Source organism: Camelina sativa, chromosome 7, assembly GCF_030686135.1.
Source record: "Camelina sativa cultivar CO46 ecotype springtype chromosome 7, ASM3068613v1".
Classification (NCBI taxonomy): Eukaryota; Viridiplantae; Streptophyta; class Magnoliopsida; order Brassicales; family Brassicaceae; genus Camelina; species Camelina sativa.
This window is the reverse complement of record NC_141886.1, coordinates 22,634,351-22,659,867: the sequence shown is the minus strand read 5'-3', so window position 1 is coordinate 22,659,867 and position 25,517 is coordinate 22,634,351. Positions and strand designations below refer to the sequence as shown.

General features: G+C 33.8%; 1 protein-coding gene and 1 pseudogene across 2 annotated transcripts; one reads left to right on the top strand and one right to left on the bottom strand.

Moving 5' to 3' along the window:
* Nucleotides 1-2,396: 2,396 nt before the first annotated feature.
* LOC147941591 (cyclin-D1-1-like) lies at nucleotides 2,397-5,556 on the bottom strand. Of its 2 annotated transcripts, XM_087459146.1 has the most exons (7): nucleotides 4,972-5,556; nucleotides 4,721-4,807; nucleotides 4,110-4,208; nucleotides 3,815-4,016; nucleotides 3,606-3,742; nucleotides 3,329-3,523; nucleotides 2,397-2,967 (listed from the first exon to the last, which is right to left on the bottom strand). In XM_087459146.1, exons 1-7 carry the CDS (start codon nucleotides 5,239-5,241, stop codon nucleotides 2,947-2,949), a joined length of 1,011 nt encoding a protein of 336 aa, XP_087315272.1. In that variant the 5' UTR covers nucleotides 5,242-5,556; the 3' UTR covers nucleotides 2,397-2,946. The 2 variants fall into 2 exon arrangements, with proteins under 2 accessions (XP_087315272.1, XP_087315271.1); XM_087459145.1 differs by lacking the exon at nucleotides 2,397-2,967 and having other exon boundaries at nucleotides 3,167-3,523; nucleotides 4,972-5,378.
* A 6,210-nt stretch (nucleotides 5,557-11,766) lies between these two features.
* Nucleotides 11,767-12,988, top strand: LOC147941590 (uncharacterized; annotated as a pseudogene).
* The last annotated feature ends 12,529 nt before the right edge of the window (nucleotides 12,989-25,517 follow it).

The following is a 25,517-nucleotide window of genomic DNA, read 5'->3' as shown; positions in this document are numbered from 1 at the left end:
ACAAAAACCACCAACAGATTCTCTATCTTGTTGGTGGGACAACACCACACACAACATGTGTGCTTTTCTCAATTTTAGGTCTAGGGTGCGTAAGCTTCTCCTTGTTACCACCTCTTCCTTTTATACCTCTTAGAGTTCTCCACAAACCCTAGGTTCCACAAGCTTCTTCCTCTTGTCTTCTCGATAAAAGCTTGTTCTCTTTTTGTCAACTTGACCCATACTTTTGTTCCTGTCGTACCTAACACAAGCATGCTTCTCTGACACAGCCGTTCCACTGTTTGCTGCAACTTGACGCTTTTCCGTTGCACTACACAACCTCTTCACGAGGTTTACCTTGTTTCCAGCTCTGTTGCACTACACAACCACTATAGGTTGTATGCTTTGTTTTCATCTCTGTTGCACTTCAAGTATACTCAACTGCTAAAACATATTTATGCTCTGTTGTGCTTTCAGGTTTACACAGCTGCTAATGGAAGACTTGTTCTCATGAGCTTAAAGCATGACTGGTTGAGCTCTCACTTCTTGGATCTTCTCGATAAGACTCCAAAGTTCAACATGTCACTTCATTCCATGTGACTTCACATTGAGTTGTCTTGGCTGAGCTAGTATTCTCTGATTCTCTTCATGAGGAATCATTGCGTCTGTGTCTGTAGCTGGTTACACATGCTCCATCTTGTTCACTGCTTCTATGTCTGAACATGTGTTTGTATTAGACTTGTTCACTGCAACGTTCAATGAATCTATGTCTATACTCTTGGTTGTATCAGATTTACTCATTGCTTCTTGATTATCTCTTTTGTATTGTATAACTAGTAACAACACCAATATATCTTCACAAACTTTGTTTCTACATGTTCTAGCATATATTCCCTCTTAATTCCCTTTTTTTTTCTTTCTTTTGCTTCGCTTTAAGAATAAGTGTAAAACTATGCTTTTGTATGTGCTTAAAGCTTATTACGTACTTTAAGTAGTACTCGGAGTGGTAATTAAGTCGCATATAAGTATAACGTTTTAACTTTTAACATAAATTTAGAGTATAATGAAGACATTATCGAAATAGGTAGATATGAAATAGGATCGGGTTGGTTATATTTATATGTATGTACGCAAAGTTATTTTGAAAAACCTACTCCTAGGATTCTTTACCTTTTAACACTAGTTGAGAATAAAGCGAAGTCTTTCTGATTTTATTCCTACTCACACCAACATGATCGACATGCGCCTATATACACAATACATACTCACATACATGTGTATGTAATGTGATACTGATAAATCCATTTTTCTATAAGCTATAATGAATGCAAATACTGATTTCATGTGTCATGAATTTTTTATAAATCATGCCAACTTTTTTGTAAAAGAAAAGGAAAAGCTAATAGTAAATACTGATGACAAGTACGGGAGTAAAAAAGCAAGTAACACATTTCCTTACGTACATTTGAGTGCAACAGTTTCAAAATCTGGTAACAGTGTATGTCAATATCAGTGTATGGTTGAAAAATGGGAAAAGTGATGTAAACTAAAATAATATATATAAACAGAGAAGAGGAGCGTCATGAAGATATAAAAAGTAGATTACGTTGTAACATCCGATAGATAAGTAAGGAAGTAATGAGATTTAGTGTAAAGCATATATGAGACGCGTGATTAGTTCATTGGAGAACGATCATATAATGTCGTTGTCTCGTTGATTTAAAATAAATAAGTCACGTTATATACAATGTTAAACTAATTAATTAGAATTAAGTGGATGAAGACATTTTTCTCGACGTGGGGTTCACCTCTGTCGGCACAAACTCAAACAAACTTTACTTAACTAGTTTAGTTATAAGACAAAAAAAACACACTTTCATGAATGTTTTATTTATTTTCTTTCACTTCTTATTCCCCTTTTACTTGTAGAATCGTGTGCGCACATGTGTATATGTGGATAGTCAAAGATATGGGTATCTTGAGGGGCTGATGTTTGAGGGGTTCGAGAGAGATAGAACGGTGTAGCTACGTTATGGTTTTGTGGTGTGAGACCACTTTCTCTGACATGAAGACAGATCAACCTCACATGTATTCCATTGCTCCCTATTAAATGTTTGTTCCTCTTTTTACTAAAACCAAAGGAAGAAATTAATCTACGTGACATGAAACCACTTCTTTTGTTTTTTTTTTACTGCTGTTTTTTTTACACTAAACATTATTTTTTTCTTTGGTCTTAAAATGAAATACATTTTTATCTTTTTGTCTTTATACGTTCGTCGTATAATAAAACATATACTCGATCCACAACTCACATGTTCACATGCTTTTGTGCTCCCCACAGGCCACACCAAAAATCAGATTCTCACCACTCGTATTATCCTCTCTCTCACGTCTATTGACCTTGTCCACGACCATTGTTATAATGGAAAACAATTATATATATAATTTAATCTTTTAGAAACAATTAAAAGAAAACACATACATACACACGTGAAACCTTACACGCATGCATACGTTACGAAAACGCATCGTGGCAAAACTCATTTGGAGTCCACGGAATACGTACAAACATCAAAACCACAAAATTTCCCGTCAAAAATAAAAGATTTGAAGAGAAAAAAAAAACAAACAAACACGTGAGACACACGCCTCCGGCACGTGAAGTCGCACACAAAGGAATCAAAAATCTTAAAATCCAAGGCAAAAAAAAAAAAACAAATATATACTCGCAACTTCATTTTTTTTTTAGATGATGAGAGAAGCTGAGGTGAGGGGGTCCATAAACTGCTGCGATCCATTAAGACAAAGAGCTCTCCACTCAAAAATCTTTTGCAAACGCTCCCCCCTGTCTTATCCATCAGTACATGTTCTGCGACGGACTCTAATGCAAATGCTCCCTCTATCTCACACGCACACACACACTCACTCACATGATCATTTTCTTCTCTCACACGTGTGGTCTACACTCACTCATTTGCTTTTCTTGGGAATCTGCAAATGCCATTAATGATGAGCTTTGTCTCTCCCATCCAACCAACCAACCAACCAACCAACCCCCCCAAAACCCAATTTACTTACCCTTTCCATAAAAGTTGTAGCCAAAACTATTTCATTAACTCTTATTCTTTCCCCTTGGATGGAAACACTCTAAAATTACTTCAACTCTTCCATATTAACACTTTTACTTTAACTTCTTAGAATCTTCTCTCCATCACTCCCTTATTATTTATGTACTTGTTATAAAAAAAATATACCCTACTTGACCATAAGAGGTTTCTTCTTTCTTTCTAGGTTTTGTTTCTTTACTCCCCCACACGTTTTAATTAGAGAGGTTTGATTTTTCATCACCTACCCAAGAATAGCCACCTAGTTTTCTCCTTTTGCAAGGAGAAGAAGATGATGAGAAAGAGGATTCATCACTTGGCCTTGTTAACGTCGACGATGCCCTTACACTCACTCGAAGCTTTGCTATCACTTTTGGTGTGTTTAACCGGTTATTCTCTATCGCCATCGCTTTCATCAACCTATAGCATCTCACAATCTTCTCCTGCAAAGTCAAATAAAAATACATTAGGCAAATTTGATACTTCCCCTGTTTCATCCAATATGTGATACAACAATATTCCTACTTTGCTCAATCCGTCACACCAAGTCTCAGGGCTCTCGTGGGGATTCACAACAGAAGATAGAGAAGGGAGCTCGTTGGCTACGCATAGAATCGCAGCTGCGGCTATACTCGATGGCCAATACTCAAGAAAGCTCGCTTCTGTACTTAACATTGTCGTTTGTTAGAACCAACCCAATGTCACGTATCATACAACATTATAGGTCACGTTACCTTTGATGTTGGAGAGTATGATCTGAGTGGCATGGGAAACAAAGAACCCGAGAAAGGTTCCCAAAGGATCGATCTTGTAAGCAAAGAAGCTGAGGAAATCAAAGGGTGTAACGGATCTTAGTCTCCAATCTAACACACTCAGAACAAGAAGTTCCATTCTCTTTATCGTTTTCGCTTCAAATATATATTTCACTCCTGCAACCTACATTACACATATACATCAATTAAAATATACCTTAAAAACAGAGCAAAAATTCATATTACTAAAGAAAGAAAAATATATATAAGAATTTACCTGAAAATCAAAAAGAGAAGGAACGAGAACTTCCTCCATCTTAGCAGCTAAAGACAAGCATGCCACAGCTAAAAGTTGCATTGGCCAACCACTCGTTTCCTATATATATATATATATATATATTTACAGAAATTAAAGCTGATTACTAATAATCATCAGAAAGAACTCAAATATTATATAGTAGTAGAGGAGCGTTTTAATTAACACTATGATTATAAAGTTTTCAATAAAGCCGATATATGAAGTGGAAAGTTTACTGCAAAAGTATACTATTATTATGTAAACGTCAATGTTAAATATAAAAATACAAAAAGAAAAAAAAAAAAAAAAAACACCCCGCTCCTGTTTTATCACTTACTACGTACATTCCAAATATCTCATTCACGTTTAAATTAGTGTTCTAAGTAAAAAAAAATATTCCCCTAATTATTTTTTTCATCTTCCAATCGTTTTCATTTTTTTTCTGAAGAAAAGTCAATTAAAAATTTGATCCATACAAAAAAAAAAGTGAAAAAATGACGTTTTTTGTTTGGTTATTATTTGTCATATCAATATGAATAAAAAACAGAGCAAATTAACTTAACGTTGACGTTTAAAAAAAAAAAACTTACCGGTAATCGACGAGCGTATAAAAACCTATCCATGTAGTTAACGGCGAGGTACGCCGTTAAAGGCTGAAACTTATAATACGCTTGTACCTGTAACCAAACAGTAGACACACACAGAGTCAAATCAAACCACCTCACTGCGTATTTTAGCTACTCTGCATGTAAACGACTCGATCGGGCGCCGCGATAAGGATAACGAAAACGTTTTGTAAAAGAAAAGGAAAAAAAGTGAAAAGGCTATCTCTCTCTCTCGCCTTGAGAATCCAAGCGACGGAGTCTTCTCTAGCGGAAGCATCGAGAGATCGAGATTGGAATCTAGAGAGGTAATCATGTCCTGGAACAAAGTGACGCTCGCCTTCGATAAAACAAGCGATCGAATCAACTTCGGAAGACGACGAGTAATCAACTTCGGATGATTCGCCGGAAAACACACCGGAATCTTCTCCGCAGAACAAATCCATATCGTTAGAGAAGGAAACAGACATGAGTACACTGTCGTCGTCGACACGGTTATGGCTTCTCATTCTGATCTCTCCATAACCAAAAAAAAAAAAAGAAAAGAAGATGAGATCTAGAAGAAGAGAGAGAGGTGTGAAATGAAATGAGAAATTTTGAAATATTGTGTTGTGTGTGTGGAGAGCAGAGAAGAGTGAAGAAGGTTTTTAACATATTCATTTGTTTGGGATCGATGTATAAATAAACAAGCTCAGTTTTTTTTTTTTTTTTTTTTTTTAATTTTAAAATTTTAAATAAAAATAAATAAAAGTGTTTGTTGTTGGAAATGAAACAGAGACGGTTACCGTTTCCGTTATGCCCCGAGGAAACGGGGACTGTTTGACGAATCGAGACGGGGGGGATGGTTTGCGTTTTGAGTTGTTAGCGTATGTGACTAACATGCGCTATAGCAAAATGCGAAGGTTAGAAAGAAGCAGTGGTATACTATAACGTAATTTACGTAATACGTGGCAGGTGAAGATGTTGCATGAGTGTACGTACAGATAAAATTTGTACGTTTTGTTTGCATATTACTCGTGAAGAGAGAAAGGGAAAGGCCGTATTTTGTTTTTTCAAATAATAAAGGTGACGTTGGAGTGTATTCATTAGTGATTAGCTTAATGGGCCTGAGTAATGAAACCGTGGGTTTGTTAGTTTGGACCATTTTGTTGGTCGGTTTAGGAGAAACATTTTCACGCATTTAAGAGATTTTAAATGAACTTTTATATTTTTAGTGAAAAATATTACTACTATGTTCTTTAAATTAACCATACGACAAAGGGAAGAAGAGTCGAAACCCGTCGAGGCGGAGTGAAATCTCTCTCCGGTCAAGTATGTAAAGATTGGTTTTATCTAATTATCTTTGATTTCTAAATTAGGAGTTTGATTAAGATTGGTAGATTAAATTAAGAGAAACAGTGGTGTGGAGCGTGTGGGAAAAGAGTAGTGGAAGTCCTTATCGTTAGAACATGAGATTTTCTTCACGTTCCTTTTTGTATCAATATGTCATATAGTAGAGTATTTTTGGTCCCTTAATGGTTGAATTATCAATTATGCCATAAAAGTGTTAAATCATTGGCCCATTTTTAATCACTGCCGTAGTTACTAATTTCTTATAATTATACACGTGTTCATACTCTTAATATTTGTTTTGCGCTTTGCATTTAGATATTATAGACAAAAGTTGGGATAAGATCGGTTTACCATAATGATTATATAGTTCCATCTCGAGATATTTAAGTAGAAACAAATGATAGTTGCAATGTATATATCCAACCAATGGGGGTACTTTTTAATTGTGGAACAAAAAAAAAAAAAGAAGATGCTTATTAATATCTTCGGCAGAAACTATCTTCATTATTTAGGTAGACCAACTCGTTTCTCTGTTTAGGTAGACAAGATTTAAAACATTTTATATTTGCATTCACATTTACAGTTACATGAACATTTTTTATCATGCAGTATATGTTTATTTATATTACCCATTAATGAAATTGAAGCCAAGAAATTGAAATCTGAAAGGAGGGAAAATATGCACCTTCCAACCTACAACAATTTATCAGACTGACATTACATTCTCGTGGTAGGGTTCGTCATTTTTTGTTAATAAGACGATTCATGGGGAGCTGTTTGCCTTAATAGTCACCTCATAGTCAAAGGTCGTTGAGTGGTTATTCAGATCTAAGTATATATGGTACGTGATATCACTAGACATGATCTTATACTACATATCATCGTCACATTAATTGATACTTGTTAAGAAATGTTTTTTTATTCTTCCTGTAGCATAGTCAACTCGGACCGTACGTATTGATTGACATATGAAACCAGAACAATGTATATATATTTTCTTTTGTTATATATACAATGATGAATTGATGACCATGATCAGTCCATGTTGAGTTACTAGAAATAAAATGAATAGTTAGTTAACTAGTGGGTTGAGTCATTCTCAACTGTATATGTTTGATTTTTTTTTTTGGTGCCACATATATATTAATTAAAATTTGGGGAACATTTCTGAAATTCACACACACCTTTTAGAGAAGGACATGAAAATGAAATCTTTAACCAAAAAAAAAAATGAATGATCATACATTGGAAAATAGGTGAACTCAGATTATTGAAGCTACAAATTTCAATGCAATGATAATGAGGGCTATACAATATATTCTTACACTGATCATTGATCGATAATTTATCTGAGTTCCAGATTCCGATTTATTACATAACAACATGAATTTAAAACTTTTCACATATAGCAACAAATTCACTAGGAAAATATAAAGAGTGACGTATAGTGATGTTATTCACAAACACTGTACATACAGTAACTAAAGATATGTATTTTTGGTGTCCACTTTCGTTGACGTAATTTTATTGTTTTTCTTAAGATTGAAGTCTTCAGTATAGACAATATCTCTATAAATTTTATACTGCATAAAGTTAAGAGTTTACTTTGTTGTAAGAAAATATTTAAGTATTACATGTCCAAAATGCGTATAAGTTTAAATTTTGTCGATCGCTAAAAATACGTTATTTTGCATGACACTGAAGATAGCATATATAGCCATAACAAAGGGGCGTCCAATATAAAAACTAAATTATGGTTTGGAGTTTTGACTGTCACATTTTCTAAATAGCTCTATTTAAAGCTCAGTTTTCACTAGAGCTGTTAAAATGGGCGGGATGTTAATAGTCTGTCATGTCCAATTCATTATGGACGGGTCATGGACAAACACATATTTGGAATGGATCTAAATAGACTTAATCCGCTTTTGCCCACGGACAAAATTGGATGGATAGTGTGGACATTGGGCGGCCCATAATACCTAGGTCAAAATCGATTTGGGAAAAAAATAAAAAACACAAATCGAAGCTTTCTCTTCGAAGCTTTCTTCTCCTAGAGAAATCGAAGCTCTTCTTCTCCTAGAGAAATCGAAGCTCTTCTTCTCCTTGAAACTCTTCTTCTCCTCGAAATCGAAGCTCTGGGTAAGATTGTTTTCTTCAATTTAACTTAACTTCTCTTTATCTGGGTTTGTTTAAATTAGATTGAAACTGGGTTTGTTTGAATTAGATTGAAACTGGGTTTGCTTTACTTAGATTGAAACTGAGTTTGCTTCTTAGATTGAAACTGGGTTTGTTTTACTTAGATTGAAACTGGTTTTGCTTAAAATCTCATGTTGTATCCCCGTATTAGATTGAAATTGTGTTTGCTTAAAATCCTGCTTAAAATCTAAAGTTAAGCTCATTGGTGGTAGAGAAAGTAAGATTACTTCTTACGCTGGATTTTAGTACTAGTTGTGTGTGTGCTCTGTTACTTCTTACGCGTGACAAAGAAACTCTTATTATTAATACATAGACAAAGTAGCTAGTAGCTAGTGTCGACACTCGACATGTTTGTAGACATACTGCTTCTGTTTAATATACATACTGCTTTTGTTTCTCTTATTCTCTTATGGTTAGGTTGTTTATCGTCATCTGCTTTTGTTTCTCTTATTCTCTTATGGTTAGGTTGTTTATCATTTAAGCAGTTTAAGTATCTCTAATTAGTCTTTGGTTTTGGTTATTTCAGATGGGTGATACACTAAACCTTGAAGATGATTATGTGAGTGGAGATGAGATGCTAATGTTTGAGCAGGATATGAATCTGGATGAAGAAGAACGTGTAGAAGAGGAACCTGTAGAAGCAGATTCAATAGCTAGTACGGTTGAGAACAGGACTGGCAAGTCTACAAGTAAACGTAAAAGGTCAAGGTGTTGGAGAACTTTTGAAATTGTTGGAGATAAGTTTGATGATGGTAGGAGTAATGTTAGATGCACCCGTTGTGAGCATAATTATTGCCTTGATCTTCGTAGAAGTGGCACCAATCCTCTCTTGCGTCACATGCAATCATGCTCAAAGACTCCAGGAAGCACTCATTCATGTGGAAATAGAAAGTTAGATATGATGGTGTTTAGGGAGATAATAGGATTGGCAATCATAGAACATGATTTGCCTTACTCTTTCGTTGAGTACAGAAGAATTAGGGAGGCTTTTCAGTATGCAAATTCCAACATCGAGTTTTGGTCAAGAAATACTGCGGCTGCTGATTGCTTAAAGATCTATGAGAAAGAGAAACTGAAGCTTAGAAAGATGTTGGATGAAGTTCCGGGTAGGTTTTGTTTAACAACATATTTGTGGAGGGCAATCACAATAGAGGGATACATGTGTTTGGCTGCACACTATATCTATAGTGGATGGAATTTAAAGATAAAAATCCTGTCATTTTGTGCATTTCCTCCTCCACATACAGGTGCTGGAATAGCTACAAAGGTGTTGGCATTGCTAAAAGAATGGGGAATCGAAAAGAGAGTGTTCACAATTACGGTTGATAATGCTTTCTCAAATGACAATATGCAAGGAATTCTCAAGAGGCAGCTTAGGAAAAATTTGGTTTGTGGTGGAGAGTTCTTTCATGTGAGATTTCATGTGAGATGTGCTGCACACATCTTGAATCTGATTGTGCAAAAGGGTTTGGATGTGATTGATGATGCTCTAGAGAAAATCATAGATAGTGTTAAGTTTGTGAGGGTGAATGAGACTAGAAAACAATCCTTTCAAACCTGTGTGGAAACAATGGGAATTGAAGCTAAGGGTGAACTACTTTTAGATGTTTCAACTAGGTGGAACTCAACTCACCTTATGCTCTCAAGAGCAATCATCTATAAGGAAGCCCTTCGGCATCTTGCAGAGATTGATACAAGTTATCAATCTTTCCCTATTATTGGAAGGACAATGCAAACCATTTTCAAGAACTGTCTTCTATGGCTTGTGACATCCTTAGCATCCATATTACGACTGTAGCTGCAGAATCATCATTCAACATTGGAAGCCGAGTTTTAAGTAAGTATCGGAGTTCACTCCTTCCTTCTAATGTCCAAGCTCTAATTTGCGCTAGAAATTGGCTTAGAGGTTTTGAAGAGATTGTTGATCCATTCGAAGAAGGCAAAGAAGGAGAAGGAGAAGGAGAAGGAGAAGGAGTTTGAAACCTTTGTGTCATTGTATTTGAAACATTCTATATGTTCATGTTTGCTTTTGGATATTCATGTTTGCTTTTGGATGTTCATGTTTATGCTTTTGGATGTTTATCATGTTTATACTTTTGGATGTTTATCATGTTTATGCTTTTGGATGTTCATGTTTGCTTTTGGATGTTTATCATGTTTATGCTTTTATCATTGTGTTTGAAACATTCTAGATTTGGTACATTTATGTTTATGCTTTATTTTTTCTCATTTTACAAAATTTGTTATATGTTGTCCAATGGACACCCATGAAGATGTATTGGTTTGTCTAAACTAGTGTCTGTGTGATTCAAGACGTGATACAAGATTGCTGTTGTTTTATGTGCGTGAGAAGTTTCTAGAAGGTTTGAGAAGACAATATTGAAGGACGCTTTGAGGATAAATTGAAGAGGAAAACTACTATTTCTTTGGTTAATTAAATTGGAGTTTTACAAGGAAAAGGAAAATAGCAAAAAGGAAAAAGGCTTTTCTTATGAAATTTGGAAATCTTCTCCTATGTTGATTAGGAAGTCTTGATATGTATATAATGTAGTGTTGGGCACGTCATAGAGAAGGAAGAGAGCTGAGGCATAAAGGTTAGAACCCTAGAGAGCTTTCTGTTTGTTTGCGGCTTAGTTTCGCGGTTTGGTTCTTGTGTTGTTCAAGCTTCTTTGTTCGTCGGTGTGACGTGTGTGTGAAGGTTGCTCAAGAGAGTTGAAGATCTGAAGTCTAGGCTCAGGAGGATTTTGCCCAAGGTTAGGTTATCTTAGTTTAAATCTAGGCTTGGTGTTAGTCTAGTTAAGGGTAGAGAATTATCCTTAAGATTTCATGTTATAGAACGGAGCGGTGAATCAAGAGGGTTGTGTTTGATTTACGCGTTTGTGAATAGGTTGTATTTGCTTTCTTGTTCTAGTGGAATCGAAATCTGGACGTGGTCCCGGGGAGTAGGAAAAACCGAACCTCGTTAACAAAGCTCTTGTGTTATTTACTTTCTGCACTTTATTATTTGCACCTCATCCGCATTTACAAGTGGTATCAGAGCGGGTTCTCGATAGATATTTAGTCTAGTTTCGAGTAGATCAAGGGTGAGGGTAGTTCAGGAAGTAAGACAGAGCTTTGGATCAGTTGTGATGACTTCATACAGAGAAGGCACATCTATGTCAAGACCACCGTTGCTTGATTCAACAAATTACGGGTATTGGAAGGTTCATATGCAAGCGTTTATTAGTAACCTTGATGAAGATTATTGGAATTCGATTGAGCTTGGTTGGGAGCCCCCTAAATTCGTGGATGATAAAGGAGTTGAGTGTCTTAAGCCAAGAGATAAGTGGACTACTGCAGAGAAAAAGCTATCAAGTTGTAATTCTACAACCAAGACTGCGATTTACAATGCTATTGATTCAAGTCACTTCAAGTTGATTTCTCAATGTGTATCAGCTCAAAAAGTGTGGAAGTCATTGGAGAATATGTTTGAGGGTACTTCAAGTGTTAAGAGAACAAAGCTGGATATGTTGGCATCACAATTTGAGAATCTAAGGATGGAAGAAAAAGAATCTGTGGCTGAGTTCAGTGCTAAGTTATGTGATATATCTAATGAGGTTTTTGCTCTTGGAAAGCCGTACAAAGACAAAAAGCTTGTGAAGAAGCTGAAGCGATCGTTGCCAGCAAAATTTGAGTCAAAAATTTATGTAGTTGAAGAAGCTCATAATTTAGATGAGATGGCTTTTGATGAGTTTGTTGGGATTCTTAAAGCTTTTGAATTAAGCAAAGCATATGAAGCTGAAGGAGTAAAGAAGAAAGATGATCAAGTTAAGGAAGCAATAAAGAAGGAAGTTGACATTGGAGTAGCTCTTAAGGTATCATCTTTTGAAGATTCAATGGCTATGTTATCAAGACAATTTGCTAAATTTCTGAAGCGTAAGGGCGAAGAGAAGAAAAGTAGAATGGGTGAAGATGTGAACACTTTATCAAAGAATGTTCAATTTTTTGAATGCAAAGGATACAGTCATGTACGGTCTGATTGTGCCAATCTACAAAAGCATAAGAAGAAGGCTATGAATGTTGTTACTAGTGATTCTGAAACTGATTCAGATGAAGAAGAAGATCTGAAGAATTTTGTGGCGTTTACAACTTTTGAAGAAAGTTCTGAATCAGCGTCTGCAATAGTGTCTGCAACAGCTTCTGAATTTGCAGCAAAACCTACAACTGCCTCTGAACATGAATCTGATAGTGATAGTGATGGAGAGGATATAAGTTATGAAGAACTTGGTAAGAGTTATGAGAAGTTGTATGCACATTGGCTTAAGGGTTGAAGAAAATTCAGTTTTGATTAAGGAGATGCTCGAGTTAGAGGCTAAAGTCGTTGAAGCAGAGATATATGCAACAGAGAAGGGAGAAGAAGCTATACAAGCTAAAGTGCAACTTGAAGAAACTCAAAAGAATTTGAGGATGCTTAATAATGGTACAAAAAAGTTGGATCATATTTTGAATATTGGCAAGACAGATAAGTGTGGCCTTGGATATGAAGGAAAAATTTCAAAATCGGATCCGGTGTTTGTTTCAAGTGGAAAAATCACGTATGCTTCAAAGACTACTTCCAAAACTGCTTCAAAGGCTGCTTCAGAGACTGTTTTTGTGAAAGAGCAGAATGCACCTAGAAACGTTTTTCGACCTGTTTTCATCATTGTGGTGTTGTTGGGCATATTAGGCCAAGATGTTTCAGATTGTTGAGAGAGAGGAGCCGCATGGAGAATGCTTTTGATGTAAGGTTTTGTGGTCCTACATGTTATCATTGTGGAGTTCAAGGACATCTTAGGAGGAATTGTTTCAGGTTTATTCAAGAGGCTAACTATGGAGGTCTAAGGCGCAACAAGATATCGGTTAGAAAAGATGAGTTCTATGGAGGTGGTGTACTAGGTTATCAACCGCGTATTGTAAAGCGGGGAGAATTTTCCAATTAGTTTTTGACCATGTTGTGACTCATTCAGGGGGAGAATGAAGATGTGTTTGGTGATGGTGTTTAAGTGTTTGAACTGATGAGTTCACAAGCATAATCAAAAAGGGGGTGAATGAAGATGTATTGGTTTGTCTGAACTAGTGTCTGTGTGATTCAAGACGTGATACAAGATTGCTGTTGTTTTATGTGCGTGAGAAGTTTCTAGAAGGTTTGAGAAGGCAATATTGAAGGACGCTTTGAGAATAAATTTAAGAGGAAAACTACTATTTCTTTGGTTAATTAAATTGGAGTTTTACAAGGATAAGGAAAATAGCAAAAAGGAAAAAGGCTTTTTCTTATGAAATTTGGAAATCTTCTCCTATGCTGATTAGGAAGTCTTGATATGTATATAATGTGGTGTTGGGCACGTCATAGAGAAGTAAGAGAGCTGAGGCATAAAGGTTAGAACCCTAGAGAGCTTTCTGTTTGTGTGCGGCTTAGTTTCGCGGTTTGGTGCTTGTGTTGTTCAAGCTTATTTGTTCGTCGGTGTGACGTGTGTGTGAAGGTTGCTCAAGAGAGTTGAAGATCTGAAGTCTAGGCTCAGGGAGATTTTAGCCCAAGGTTAGGTTATCTTGGTTTAAATCTAGGCTTGGTGTTAGTCTAGTTAAGGGTAGAGAATTATCCTTAAGATTTCATGTTATAGAACGAAGCGGTAAATCAAGAGGGTTGTGCTTGATTTATGCGTTTGTGAATAGGTTGTATTTGATTTCTTGTTCTAGTGGAATCGAAATCTAGACGTGGTCCCGGGAAGTAGGAAAAACCGAACCTCGTTAACAAAACTCTTGTGTTATTTACTTTCTGCACTTTATTATTTGCATCTCATCCGTATTTACAACCCATAGACAACCCATAAAAATATGAGCATTAGTGGGCATGGTCGTTAATGGACCGATCGTTAATAGACACAGTCAGTTATTTGTCAAAAATCAAATTGGACAATATTTTGACAGCTCTAGTTTTCACCATCTCTATAGTATTACAACTCGAACTTATTCAAACCTTTTATATTTAGAGTATATAGTTCAGCAAAATCCCAAAAACAAAAACCTTAATTACAAAATTTCTCTTAACTGGTATATAATACCGTATTATTAGTACACCAAGCTTATCTAAATCTTAACAATCTCTGGTAAATCTTAACAATCTTAACAATCCATCGAGATTTGCACTGCACACAAGAGATGTTCAAAGGACACTTTTTCATCTTTAATTTATCTTTTTTGGACTTTGGTCGGCGTTGGCCGATTATGACTCCGCCATACCTCGATTTCTCTATATTTCTATTACTCTCGAACCTATTTTTTTTTATTATTCTTCTTCTTTTGTTTAAATAACCTCTCTATCTTTCTTGAATTTAGTGGAATATAGGCTCCGATCAAATTCAGTCACATGTCATCATCTCTCGTAAATTCTGTTTACAAGTCAACAATTAACTTCATTGGTGTTTTTTTTTATGTGTTTATGATATGTGATAAATAATTACTAGTAACATGCGGATTTGAACCCGAATAATAATATAATAACGATATTAATAGATATCACTAAGTTACAAATTTTAATATTCAAATAAATCTTCTATACATACGTACGTAAATATGTAAAAATATCATTTATCCTTATATCATTATGTTATTTGCTTTAGAGTTTAAGGAAGTGGTTTTCGATGGTTCATGTTTTTCTTAATGATCACATTATCACGGCATATCTAATTTTATACCGGAACAAAAAAAACTTATATAAAAAAGTAAATGGTACGAAAACAATTTGTTCGTAAACACATAATAATGGGACATTCATCACACATCACCAAAAATTAATAATAATAGGATATGCATGCATATTGCACTAGATTTTGAATTTCTTTTATATAAACTCTATTTAAGCCTTTTAACAGAATGATGTACTAGTTGTAAAACCGTATTTTTGCTTTTGAATATAATTTAACATTACATTAAAAAAAAACATAATATATCACTTCAAACACTTTAGGTTAAAACCGACTATATAGTTACATAACATTGTTATACTTTATCTAGCTATTATCATTCTTAATCTTAGACTTTATCTAGCATATGAATCCCACGTACGATTATCAACCCAAATAAAAGTGGATTAATTTCGATAATGTTGGTAAATCGAAAATTTTATTCAAAGATTATGCATATTTTATAAATACACCTTTTTGCAAATGTAGTATTTATTTATGTACACAGTACCCTCAAAAGCCTTGTATAGCTATTATCATTGTCGTAGTGCCTAAGTTGCTGCTGGTCTAACTACCCACTAAGCTCTTTTAGTTTGGTCTAATCTTATATAGAGCTCTACTATCTTTACTCGAGATTAATTTATCGACTCTGGCGGCTTGATAGACTGAGTCTATTCTTTAATGAAAACTCTACAATTCATTTTCTTAGTTATAGAATGTATCGTGGTTTCAACTTTCACAATCTATATAGTATATAAGTGACATTATATAAACACGTTTATATCCTTAAAGTTGTAAAGTTTTACTGAACTTCCTAAAGATGATAGAAATAGCAACCAGAAAAAAAAACTATATTGTATTTGACTATATTGACTGACTTTAAAACTCAATAGTGTAGGCCAACTCAACTCAACCTAACAGAAATTATTTATGAAGACAAAAACTAACAATGATAGGGTGCCTATTAAATGAAAAAGTCTTGCGCATGTTTGACTATATAATAATTTACTAGATTGCTAGAGCACGAATTTAAATTTATTTTATTTATATTATAATTTTTATATAAAATAAAATTTATGTGATTGTTTTTAAAAGTTTTATTGAATAAAACATTATGCAATAAAATCATATGTTAAATATGATGGCTTGAAAAAAGACACTTATTTTGTAAGTTTTATATTGTTAATGATTCTAGATAATTATCCGTGCTATAACACTGATTAAATTTTATTTTATACTAAATTTTGTATATTTTATATTTTAAAATAAAATTTTAATATGTTGTATTAGGTTATATATGTGAAGTTATTTCAACAATGTATATTCTACATCATGACTTGAATGTCATTATAAGACATAATTTTTTTAATTTGAATTTAAATATTCAAATTTTGACCCGTTACTCAGTAAAATTTTTAATTCAATTGATTTTATATTTAAAGAATAATATTACTAAAGCTTGAATATTTTATAGATTAAAGCATTTATATTTGTTTTTAAAATTCAACTTATGGTATATTCGGAAATAAAACTATTTTTAATTATAATAAATAATATAATAATTTATTTGTTTCACAAAATAGACTCATATCTAAAAATAAAATGTGAAGTATAATGATAGTTAACAAATTAATATGTTAAGTTAGATATCAAAAGATTTTATTTGATGAATAACTTAATAAAGAAAATTAATATGGTAAGTTAGATGATCTGATTGTTTAAAATATTCTCTTTAAGATTTTTGGTATAACCTATTTGTAACTAATTAATCTATTATTAATGTATAATCTATTTGTAACCAACTTATTAAAATTATATAGTATACAAAACAATGTTGTGTACTTCCGTTTTATTAGATAGGGGATAGTTCTGATATGTTTCATTGATATAATAAATATGTTATAGTATCTCATTATGGCTTATACCTTAATACTACTAAAGTAAATAGATTGATTATTGGTTGGTGTCTTGGTGATATTTAAAACCAAATCCTAAGAGGACACACATATTTAAACCAAAAATTCTGAAGTCATAAACTTAGAAATTAAATGGGTGCAATATGCAAGTATTTGTATGGAGTTAGTGTATACATTGTACACAACACAACCGTATAAGATACGTAAAGAAAACCACAACACATGTGTAACGGACCAACATGTATGAAGAATTGGTCCCATGCATTGAGATAGATCTAATGACTTCAAATCAAGAATGGTCCATTTACAAAATAGACATGTAAATATATACAAAGCTTAATCCCCATCCCTCCATTGGGTCTACACACAGCCTAGCATTTTTTGTATTTTCTCTTCTGTTTTTTTGTTTTTTTTTAAACTTTAATTTTACCTTTAATTTTTATTATCTTCAGCTTTTGTTCTGTCTTTTTTTTATTCCTTAGAAATTCTCACAAATTCCATCCATGTATCGACCTGGGGTCCTTTGATTTGTCACGGCTAATCAAATCAGCATTAGCAACATATCAAAAGTGAGAAATAGATTTAAAAAAAAATACTTTCATAAAAACCTGGGGCCTTTGAAAGATGTTGTCTCACTTATATTCATACATCTTTCAATAAAATCCATTGTATACGATTCCATGTTCAGGCATGCTAAATGTAAGCAAGCAAACAGAGCATTTATAGTGTTACATCAAGTTACTAAGAGAGTTACCCGCACACTTGTGCGGGCAGGAATTTAATAGAAAATGAATTCAATTTTATTTTCTAAATTACTAAATCAGGTTTTTTTTTTAAATGTTTAATTTTTTTCAATTCCATTTTTTAAAAATGTAAACAAATAAGAATACTTAATAAGATGTTTACTACAGTATTCTACATATGTAATATCTTTATTAAGATTTTAAGGCCCATTTTAAAAATTTCAAGTATTTAATGAGCCCAATACATTTGTTATGATTAATTTTAATTAGAATAATATAGGAAAGGAGATCACTCTGATCTCTGAAATCAATGAACTAATGTACTTTTATCTATTCTTTGGTCTATAACTATATGAACTAATGGTATTTGGTTAATTCTTTGGTCTTATATATGAACTAATGTTCTAATTGACTTCTTTCGTTTAGACCATTGAGATAATATAGAAAGCAACTCATATAAGGGTTTCTAGTAATTGGTCATACAAACATTCAAAATATTATCAAGTTTGCATATACAAAAATTTTTAAAACTAATGTGCCTTCAGCTTACATCCCTGTAGTTTCTCCTTCATGCTCCATTACATGATTTATGTAATAACGTCCAGCGAATTCCGAGCTGAAGATATAGAAAACACATTCATAAGTTAAACCCTAACATGATACACTACTTGATATTAATGAAAATTCAAAACTTACATAGCCTTGTGATGCTCAAGTTCTTCAAACTCCGGTTTTATAAATATCTTGGAGGAGGCCAGTGTGTTTACAATACACGGTGTACCTAAGGATGTTTTAAGTGTTATAAAAGTTTGGTAAATGATTATACCACATAGTGTTTAGCATTTGTTCAATCAAGCGAGTGTTATTAATAGTACATACCTTCGTACTCTCCAACCCTCCAGAAACGCAGTACACAAAACACCGGTTCAGTTTGATATGTGAGATGGCATCCAGATGACTCCCATGAAGACATAAAACAGGTAGCATAGTCGCTTATTGCACGACACTTGATAGTTTCATTCCTACAAATGTAGATAGTCGAAACATTTAATGAGAGTGTCAAACTTATAAATCTTAGTAACATTATAGGTGGAATAAATATATTTTACCTGCCATTTAATAGCGTGAAGACAACTTCATTATAATGATCTTTGTTGTCCTTCACAGCTACTACACATCCGCAAACATCTATTGTGGCAAAAAATCATTTTTTTCCCAATGAGATGAATCAATATTCCCAAAATCTATCATCTACATATAACTATTTTGGTAAAAATTTCTTTTTGTACTTTTCTAGGGGAGGGACCAATACACAAAGTTCCAAAATTCCTAAAAAGTCTCAAGATTTTTAAACACAAAGATAGCAATTATCTATATTCACAGGATTTAACTAAAAGTATTTAAAACTATTTTAAATAAACGTACTGAAAGAGATGGGATGAAGGATTCTTGAACGATAAATATCGTCCAAATCTTCGAATCGGAAGTAATTTTTCAAATTTATTGATTCAAGCAGAGTCATGGTTGAATCATCCGTAAACTTGATCTAGAATGGATGATGAGTATTCATCTCCCTGAGGGTTGGATTGATGACTTTGAAACTCCTAATATCATACCATTCACCCTCATAAATATACTTCCGGAGCTTTTTAAGTGTAGTTGGCACAAAGACCACCTCAATTGTGTCACCCTTCAAAGTTTGTTAATCATTGTGTGAGTAATCTAATATATAAGAACTGTTAAAAACGAATATAAGTAAAGTTTTCGTTCTTTTAACTACTCTAACCTTTTCGTCCACAAGAAGAAGAACCCGTTTTGTAAAGAATTCGGTGACATACCAAGAATTCAAGACCTTGGCGTAGATACACCATCTCGTCCTTCCGGGATGAAGTTGAGAAATATAATCGTTTCTCATAATTTCCTCAATTTAGGGTTTTCCTGCTTCTTCTCTGCTATCAAAAACGAAAGGGGATTGCCGATTTGTAAGAATACAAATATTCACGATTAAACGTTGCGTCTTAAACGTTTTAGTGTCTCAGCTTTTTTTGACTATTATATATTATTATTATAAATATAATAACAGATCAAAGACAAAGTTTGTATCTAATAGATATGATTCAAAAATATAATTTAAATGTGTTTGAAAATTGATAGTTAATATATAGACTTTATGATACAACTAACAATTATATATTTTCAAACAACATTGTTAATACTAATAACAAAAATGGTTTACTTCAATATGAAATATATATCCTAATTATATAGCAATCTTATCATTTGAGATATGTTACAGCAAATTATAATGAGACTTATGGAAAAATATTGAATTATAAATATCTTAAAAACTTCTTTATTTAAAGATAGAAAATAAAGTTCAGGTCTAAAGATCCAAAAAAATTATCCAACTACAAACGATAATTAAACATTCTCAAATACCTCTTTGAAAACAACATTAAGTGTTTTATTCTGACATTTCCCATATTTATCTGTAATTAACACCTTCAATCCTTTTCTGGTTGTGACTCGAGAGAAGGCAACATAAAGCTGTCCATGTGTGAAAACCGGTTTCGGTAGAAACAATCCAACATGTTCTAGCATCTGACCTTGACTCTTGTTTATAGTAATTGCAAACGCCATGGTAACAGGAAACTGTCGTCGTCTCATACGAAAGAGAAACTTTGCATCAGGTGGAATAACTACTCTATCACCAACCTTTTTTCCTGTCACGATTCTTGCTTCGATTACATGATTGGCCATCTGAATAATAATTAGCCTCATACCGTTACACAAACCTCCCTTAGGATCTATATTCTTTAGCAACATGACAGGTGCTCCTATTCTCAACGTCAAAACATGGCTTGGCAATCTAGAAACTTGTATACTGTTTAGGAATTCCTAAGTGTAGATCATATTATCATGTCCGTTTTGTAACGTACGTGTCCCGAAAAATATGAATATTGGATTTTTATATCAGAAATTTGGTGGAATCGGTTTAGATAAATTATGGTTTAATTAAATTAAACCAAGGAACCCTAAACTTCTCTATAAATCACGCTTTTCTACTCTCTTTTGGGGTTGTGGTCGTTTTTGTAGAGAGGAAAAAGAGAACTTGTTTGTGGAGAAGAGGTGTTAAGGAAGGGGAGGTTAGATTTTGGTGTGTTAGGCAAAGGAGCAGAATCGTTAGGGTTTGGGAGAAAACAGTTTCGACATATCAAATCGTACTCAAAGGTAACGATATTTGGTAGAGTTATTTCCAAGCCTTTCATAGTCATTCTCCTTTTCACAGAAGTGGATTTCGATTTAAACTCAATGAGTTATTGGCAGTTTCGTGGGGTGTTACGTATCAGTCGCGGATTGAGACCAGCGGGTGTTTCGGGATCGATTTGACCTGAGATCCGATCGTGCTGAAATTTTATGAGACGCTTCGTGATGTCTAGGACTAGCCTTTCACCGGAGGGATTTGATAGTTAACGGTTGGTTTGTATTTTAGGGTTTCGTCTTTGAGACTGTTATTTTATGATGTTTCTGTCCAGTTTTGCTATAAAGTCGTTTTTGGTTGTGTGGTTTGTTGTAGGGCGTTTTTGGGCTGTTGCAGATGTTAGGAGAGTCTAAACTTGTCATATTTGTTATAATCAGGTCAAAAAGGTGAGTGCGTGACCATGAGCTTATCTAAACGATTGGGTTGCATGACTTGTTTTTTGTGTTGATGTGTAGGTGTGGTGAAAGTGGTATTGGTTGTTCTGTTTAATGGTTGGTTGTTATATTTTATTTGTAGTTGTACTCTTGTTTTGCTTGTGTGTATAGCTCGTAGATGGGAGGATCGCCTTACTGGGTATTTCTGGTAATACTCACGCATCTCATTGTGTTTGTGGTGCAGGTAGAGGCAAGGTGTGACCGTGGGATCATGGCAATGAAGAAGAGGATGTTCTTGGGACTTAGTTAATATGTTTTGGTTTCTGCTAGGTTGCTAGAATTGAAATGTTGGTGTTAGAATCATGGTTTAAGTTGCTAGTTTTGAGTCTATGATTCTGGTTAATTATTGGTTTATTATTATTGTTATTTTCCGCTGTTTATTTGGTGATTTGAATTTATGCATATTTAAATAAATATTTTTTTGGTTATTTATTTATTTATTTATTATTTAATATTATTATTTATTATTATTAAAAAAAAAAACGGGTCAGGTCGTTTCACGCTTGTATCCGACGTTTTGATACTATCAGAGCTAAGATATCGTCTCTTCTCACCTGTAATTAATTTTTTTTTGGAATTTTAGATATGTTTTAATATTAGATTTCTAAAAATAAATTTTTTTTCTTCCATATCCATATTTTATATTCTATTTAATTTGCATACATGGGAGCTTAGTAAGCATAAACTGATTTATCTTATCAACATCGTCATTTCTTGGACTTAGAATAGCTCTTTCACTAAAAAAATTTGGATCAGTCCTCCTTGCAAAATGTTCTCCGTAGATTTCTTTAACTATTGCTTCAATAGGATTTCCACTTTTATTAATTAGTAAATCATCCGGAATTTTTATCTATATGACTCGTTTATTTTCCCATCTCCGATATCAAGAAGCCACTTTGAAAAAGTAGCGAGAGCACCCGCATCCATACTATTACGTGCCTTGCGAAGTCTCAAATTTTTGGAAAGTTTAAGAACTTTACAACTATTCCAAAGAACAGATGAGTTGATAGATGCTAAAACTGTCGCTACTCTTCCTCCTTCTGTAATAACATGTAGTATCTGTCTAAAATCACCTCCTAAAACAACAACTTTACCTCCAAAAATCTGGTCACACCTCATAATATCTCGCAAACTCCTATCCAAAGTTTCGTAACAAAGCTTGTACATCATTGGAGCCTCGTCCCATATTATGAGTTTTGCTTCTCTAATCAGTTTAGCAAGATCAGATTCGACATCTATCGAACACACAGAATATTCATTAAGATTGATTGGAATACCAAATCTTGAATGAGCCGTTCTACCACCTTCCAAAAGCAAAGCAGCTATACCACTTGAAGCAATATTCAGAACAATATTACCTTTAGACCTAATATCAGCACCAAGAATAGTCCACATGAAAGTTTCCCAAGTACCACCAAAACCATGGACAAAAAAACATACCACCTTTGTTGTGATTCACAGAGTGAATAATTTCTTCATAAACACGTCTCTGCTCATCAGTTAGCATAGGTAACAACTTAACGTACAATTCTTGTTGTTTATGAGGCTTATATATTCTCTCATCTGCGATAAGCCTATTTACACCTGTGATCATTATACTATCATCTGGTTTAGGCATTTTCTCGAAGGCCGTAAGAGACGTCCCATTCGATCTTAACATAATTTCTATTTCAGTTAAACATATATATTCTATCTGAGCCTGTGTCAACATTAGACCTACCACAGTAAAGTTCAAACACTTATTTATAATCTTGTCTTGAGAAAAAATGAATTATTTTCAAGTAACAACAAAATATTTTCAATTATTTGATGTACCTGGATCGTTCCTGTTTCTCCTTTCTTTAAACAAAATATCCTCACACAAGATGTCTTTTGTTTTATTCCAAACTTCAAGAGGAACAGTTAAACTCTTTGTATGCAGTAGGATCGCAAATAACTTCCTTAAAAATTCACCAAAACACCATTCACCTGCTTCATTTATAGCCGCAATGTATTCCTTATCGTCATCCAGTAACCCCAATGCATAGCAAGCTTCTTGAAAATCCTTATGAAGAACACCATTGAATGTTTTTAAATAGTCAAAGCTTGTTGGTCCTAGAATTTTATTAAGTAAAACTCGCAAATAATAGGCTTGTCCTACAGAAGGCGGTACGTACGTAATTCTGCCAATTGCAAAACTTTTCCGTTTATCTGACCTTGGCTTCCAAAGTTTTTCTCTCCTATTTCACACAAATTTAGATGGAAATTCAGCATATGTGAGTTCTCTGGCTTGGGGATAAATCTTGTTGCATTCCATCCAACCCAAAAATTTAGATGTTCTATTTGTTGTACGGTGCAAAACATCTTCTATTGGATCATCCTCGTTGTAAATAGCCAATTCTTGTCCTGGAAGATGAAACAGGAGTTTTTGTACCGGTGTAGTACGATAACAAATCGGAAAAGCAAAAATTCGCCAAGAAGCCTCACATGCAGATACATATCTAAAAAAAGCTTGAATTAGTTAGATACGTTTTTTTTTATAAATAATGTATTAATATTTAAATATGATAATGTTTGAAAATTTGAATAAACTGTTACCTGCAATTGAAAAACTTTTTAATTTCATTTTCCTGATCTTCTTCTCCTACTTTGGCTCTAATATAGTCCGGACCTTTAGTGATGTACTTGAACAAATACTCTACTGAACGTGTCTGATTGCACCACTCAACATTAATATGAGCACGAAAACAAAGAGACAAATCACGATTATAAGGAATAACGTAACTATTATCGTATTGAAAACCCATTTTTTCCAGAACTCTCCCATCGGTTCGTCGTCTATATATTGGATAACCATCATCGTCGACAATAGTATTATCCATGTATGGTTTTGGGAAGAATTTAGTGCATTGCCCATTATTCATGCAGACACTATCTCTGTTCATAGGACCACACAGACCATGGATCATCACATCATAAACAACTTCATATAAATACTTATCCACCTCTTTATCAGGAATTTCAGCGCTTATGAATTTATCAATATCGTCTGTTGTACGCATCTTATTGTCTGGATGTAAAAACAGAATCATGTGCGCATGAGGCAGCCCCCTCTTCTGAAATTCTATTGTATACATGACTGAAAAATATGAAAACAAATAAACATTAACAAATTGACATTTTTCGAAAGACTAATATAAATAATAATAATAAATATTATAAAACATACCAGAATTTACGATACCAAAAGTTTTTTCCTTTGTCACTTGGTCTAATAATCTATCAAGTTTCATCTTGAAAACTTGACTACAAATATCAGGTCTATCTTCTTTACTAAGACGATGCCTTTCTAGATAACGATCTATTTCAGGTCACTTTGGGTTGCACATAAAAGTTATGAAAAGATCAGGAATTCCATAATACGTGCAAGTAGCCATGACGTCCAGATAATGTTGCATCATATATCTCTTTCCACCTGTAAACGATGACGGAATAAATATTCTCTTTCCGTGTTGTGAAAGATCTCCATGTCCTTTTTCAGCAGCTTCAATTATCTTATCGACTCTTTCAGTTCGGAGTTTGCTTTGGTTCATCCAAATGTAGTTCAACCTGTTTGATTCTATAGTAGTGAATGCATCTACTAAAAACTGCTGGAATAATTTGCCTGCCATAACAATATTCAAAGATTCTTCATATCTTTCAAATATTCTAAACGCATAAAATTCCCTCATGGCGACCGTTTTCCTTTTACGTCAACGGGTATCCACGAACCCTATATCGATTCCTAATCTGAATCCATCTTCACCATAAGAGAACAACAATAGATATTGTAAAGGCAAGTATGCGGGATGAAGCTCACTTATCCTCTGTAAATTACCCGAACGACTTTCTATAACAATGTCACGTTTATTCACACCAACCGTAAAATCTCCGGGTATTGGAGCAGCAACCTCTTTGCTGGTAGGAAGATTATGAGTTCTTGCATTAGTGGTTCTTTCTGAAGGTAACATCAATCGCAAACCTTCGCTCCGATCTAAACGCCTTAACATGCGGATTAAGACTATCAAGCATCTTTTTTAATAGCCCAACAATCTCATGTCTTAAATCTCCCGAAGATCCAGATGTTCTATATCAACGACAAAACACAAATATTTATAATAATCATGATTAGTTGAATATAACGAATATTAAAGATATTTAACATATTATAAGATATGAATAATAT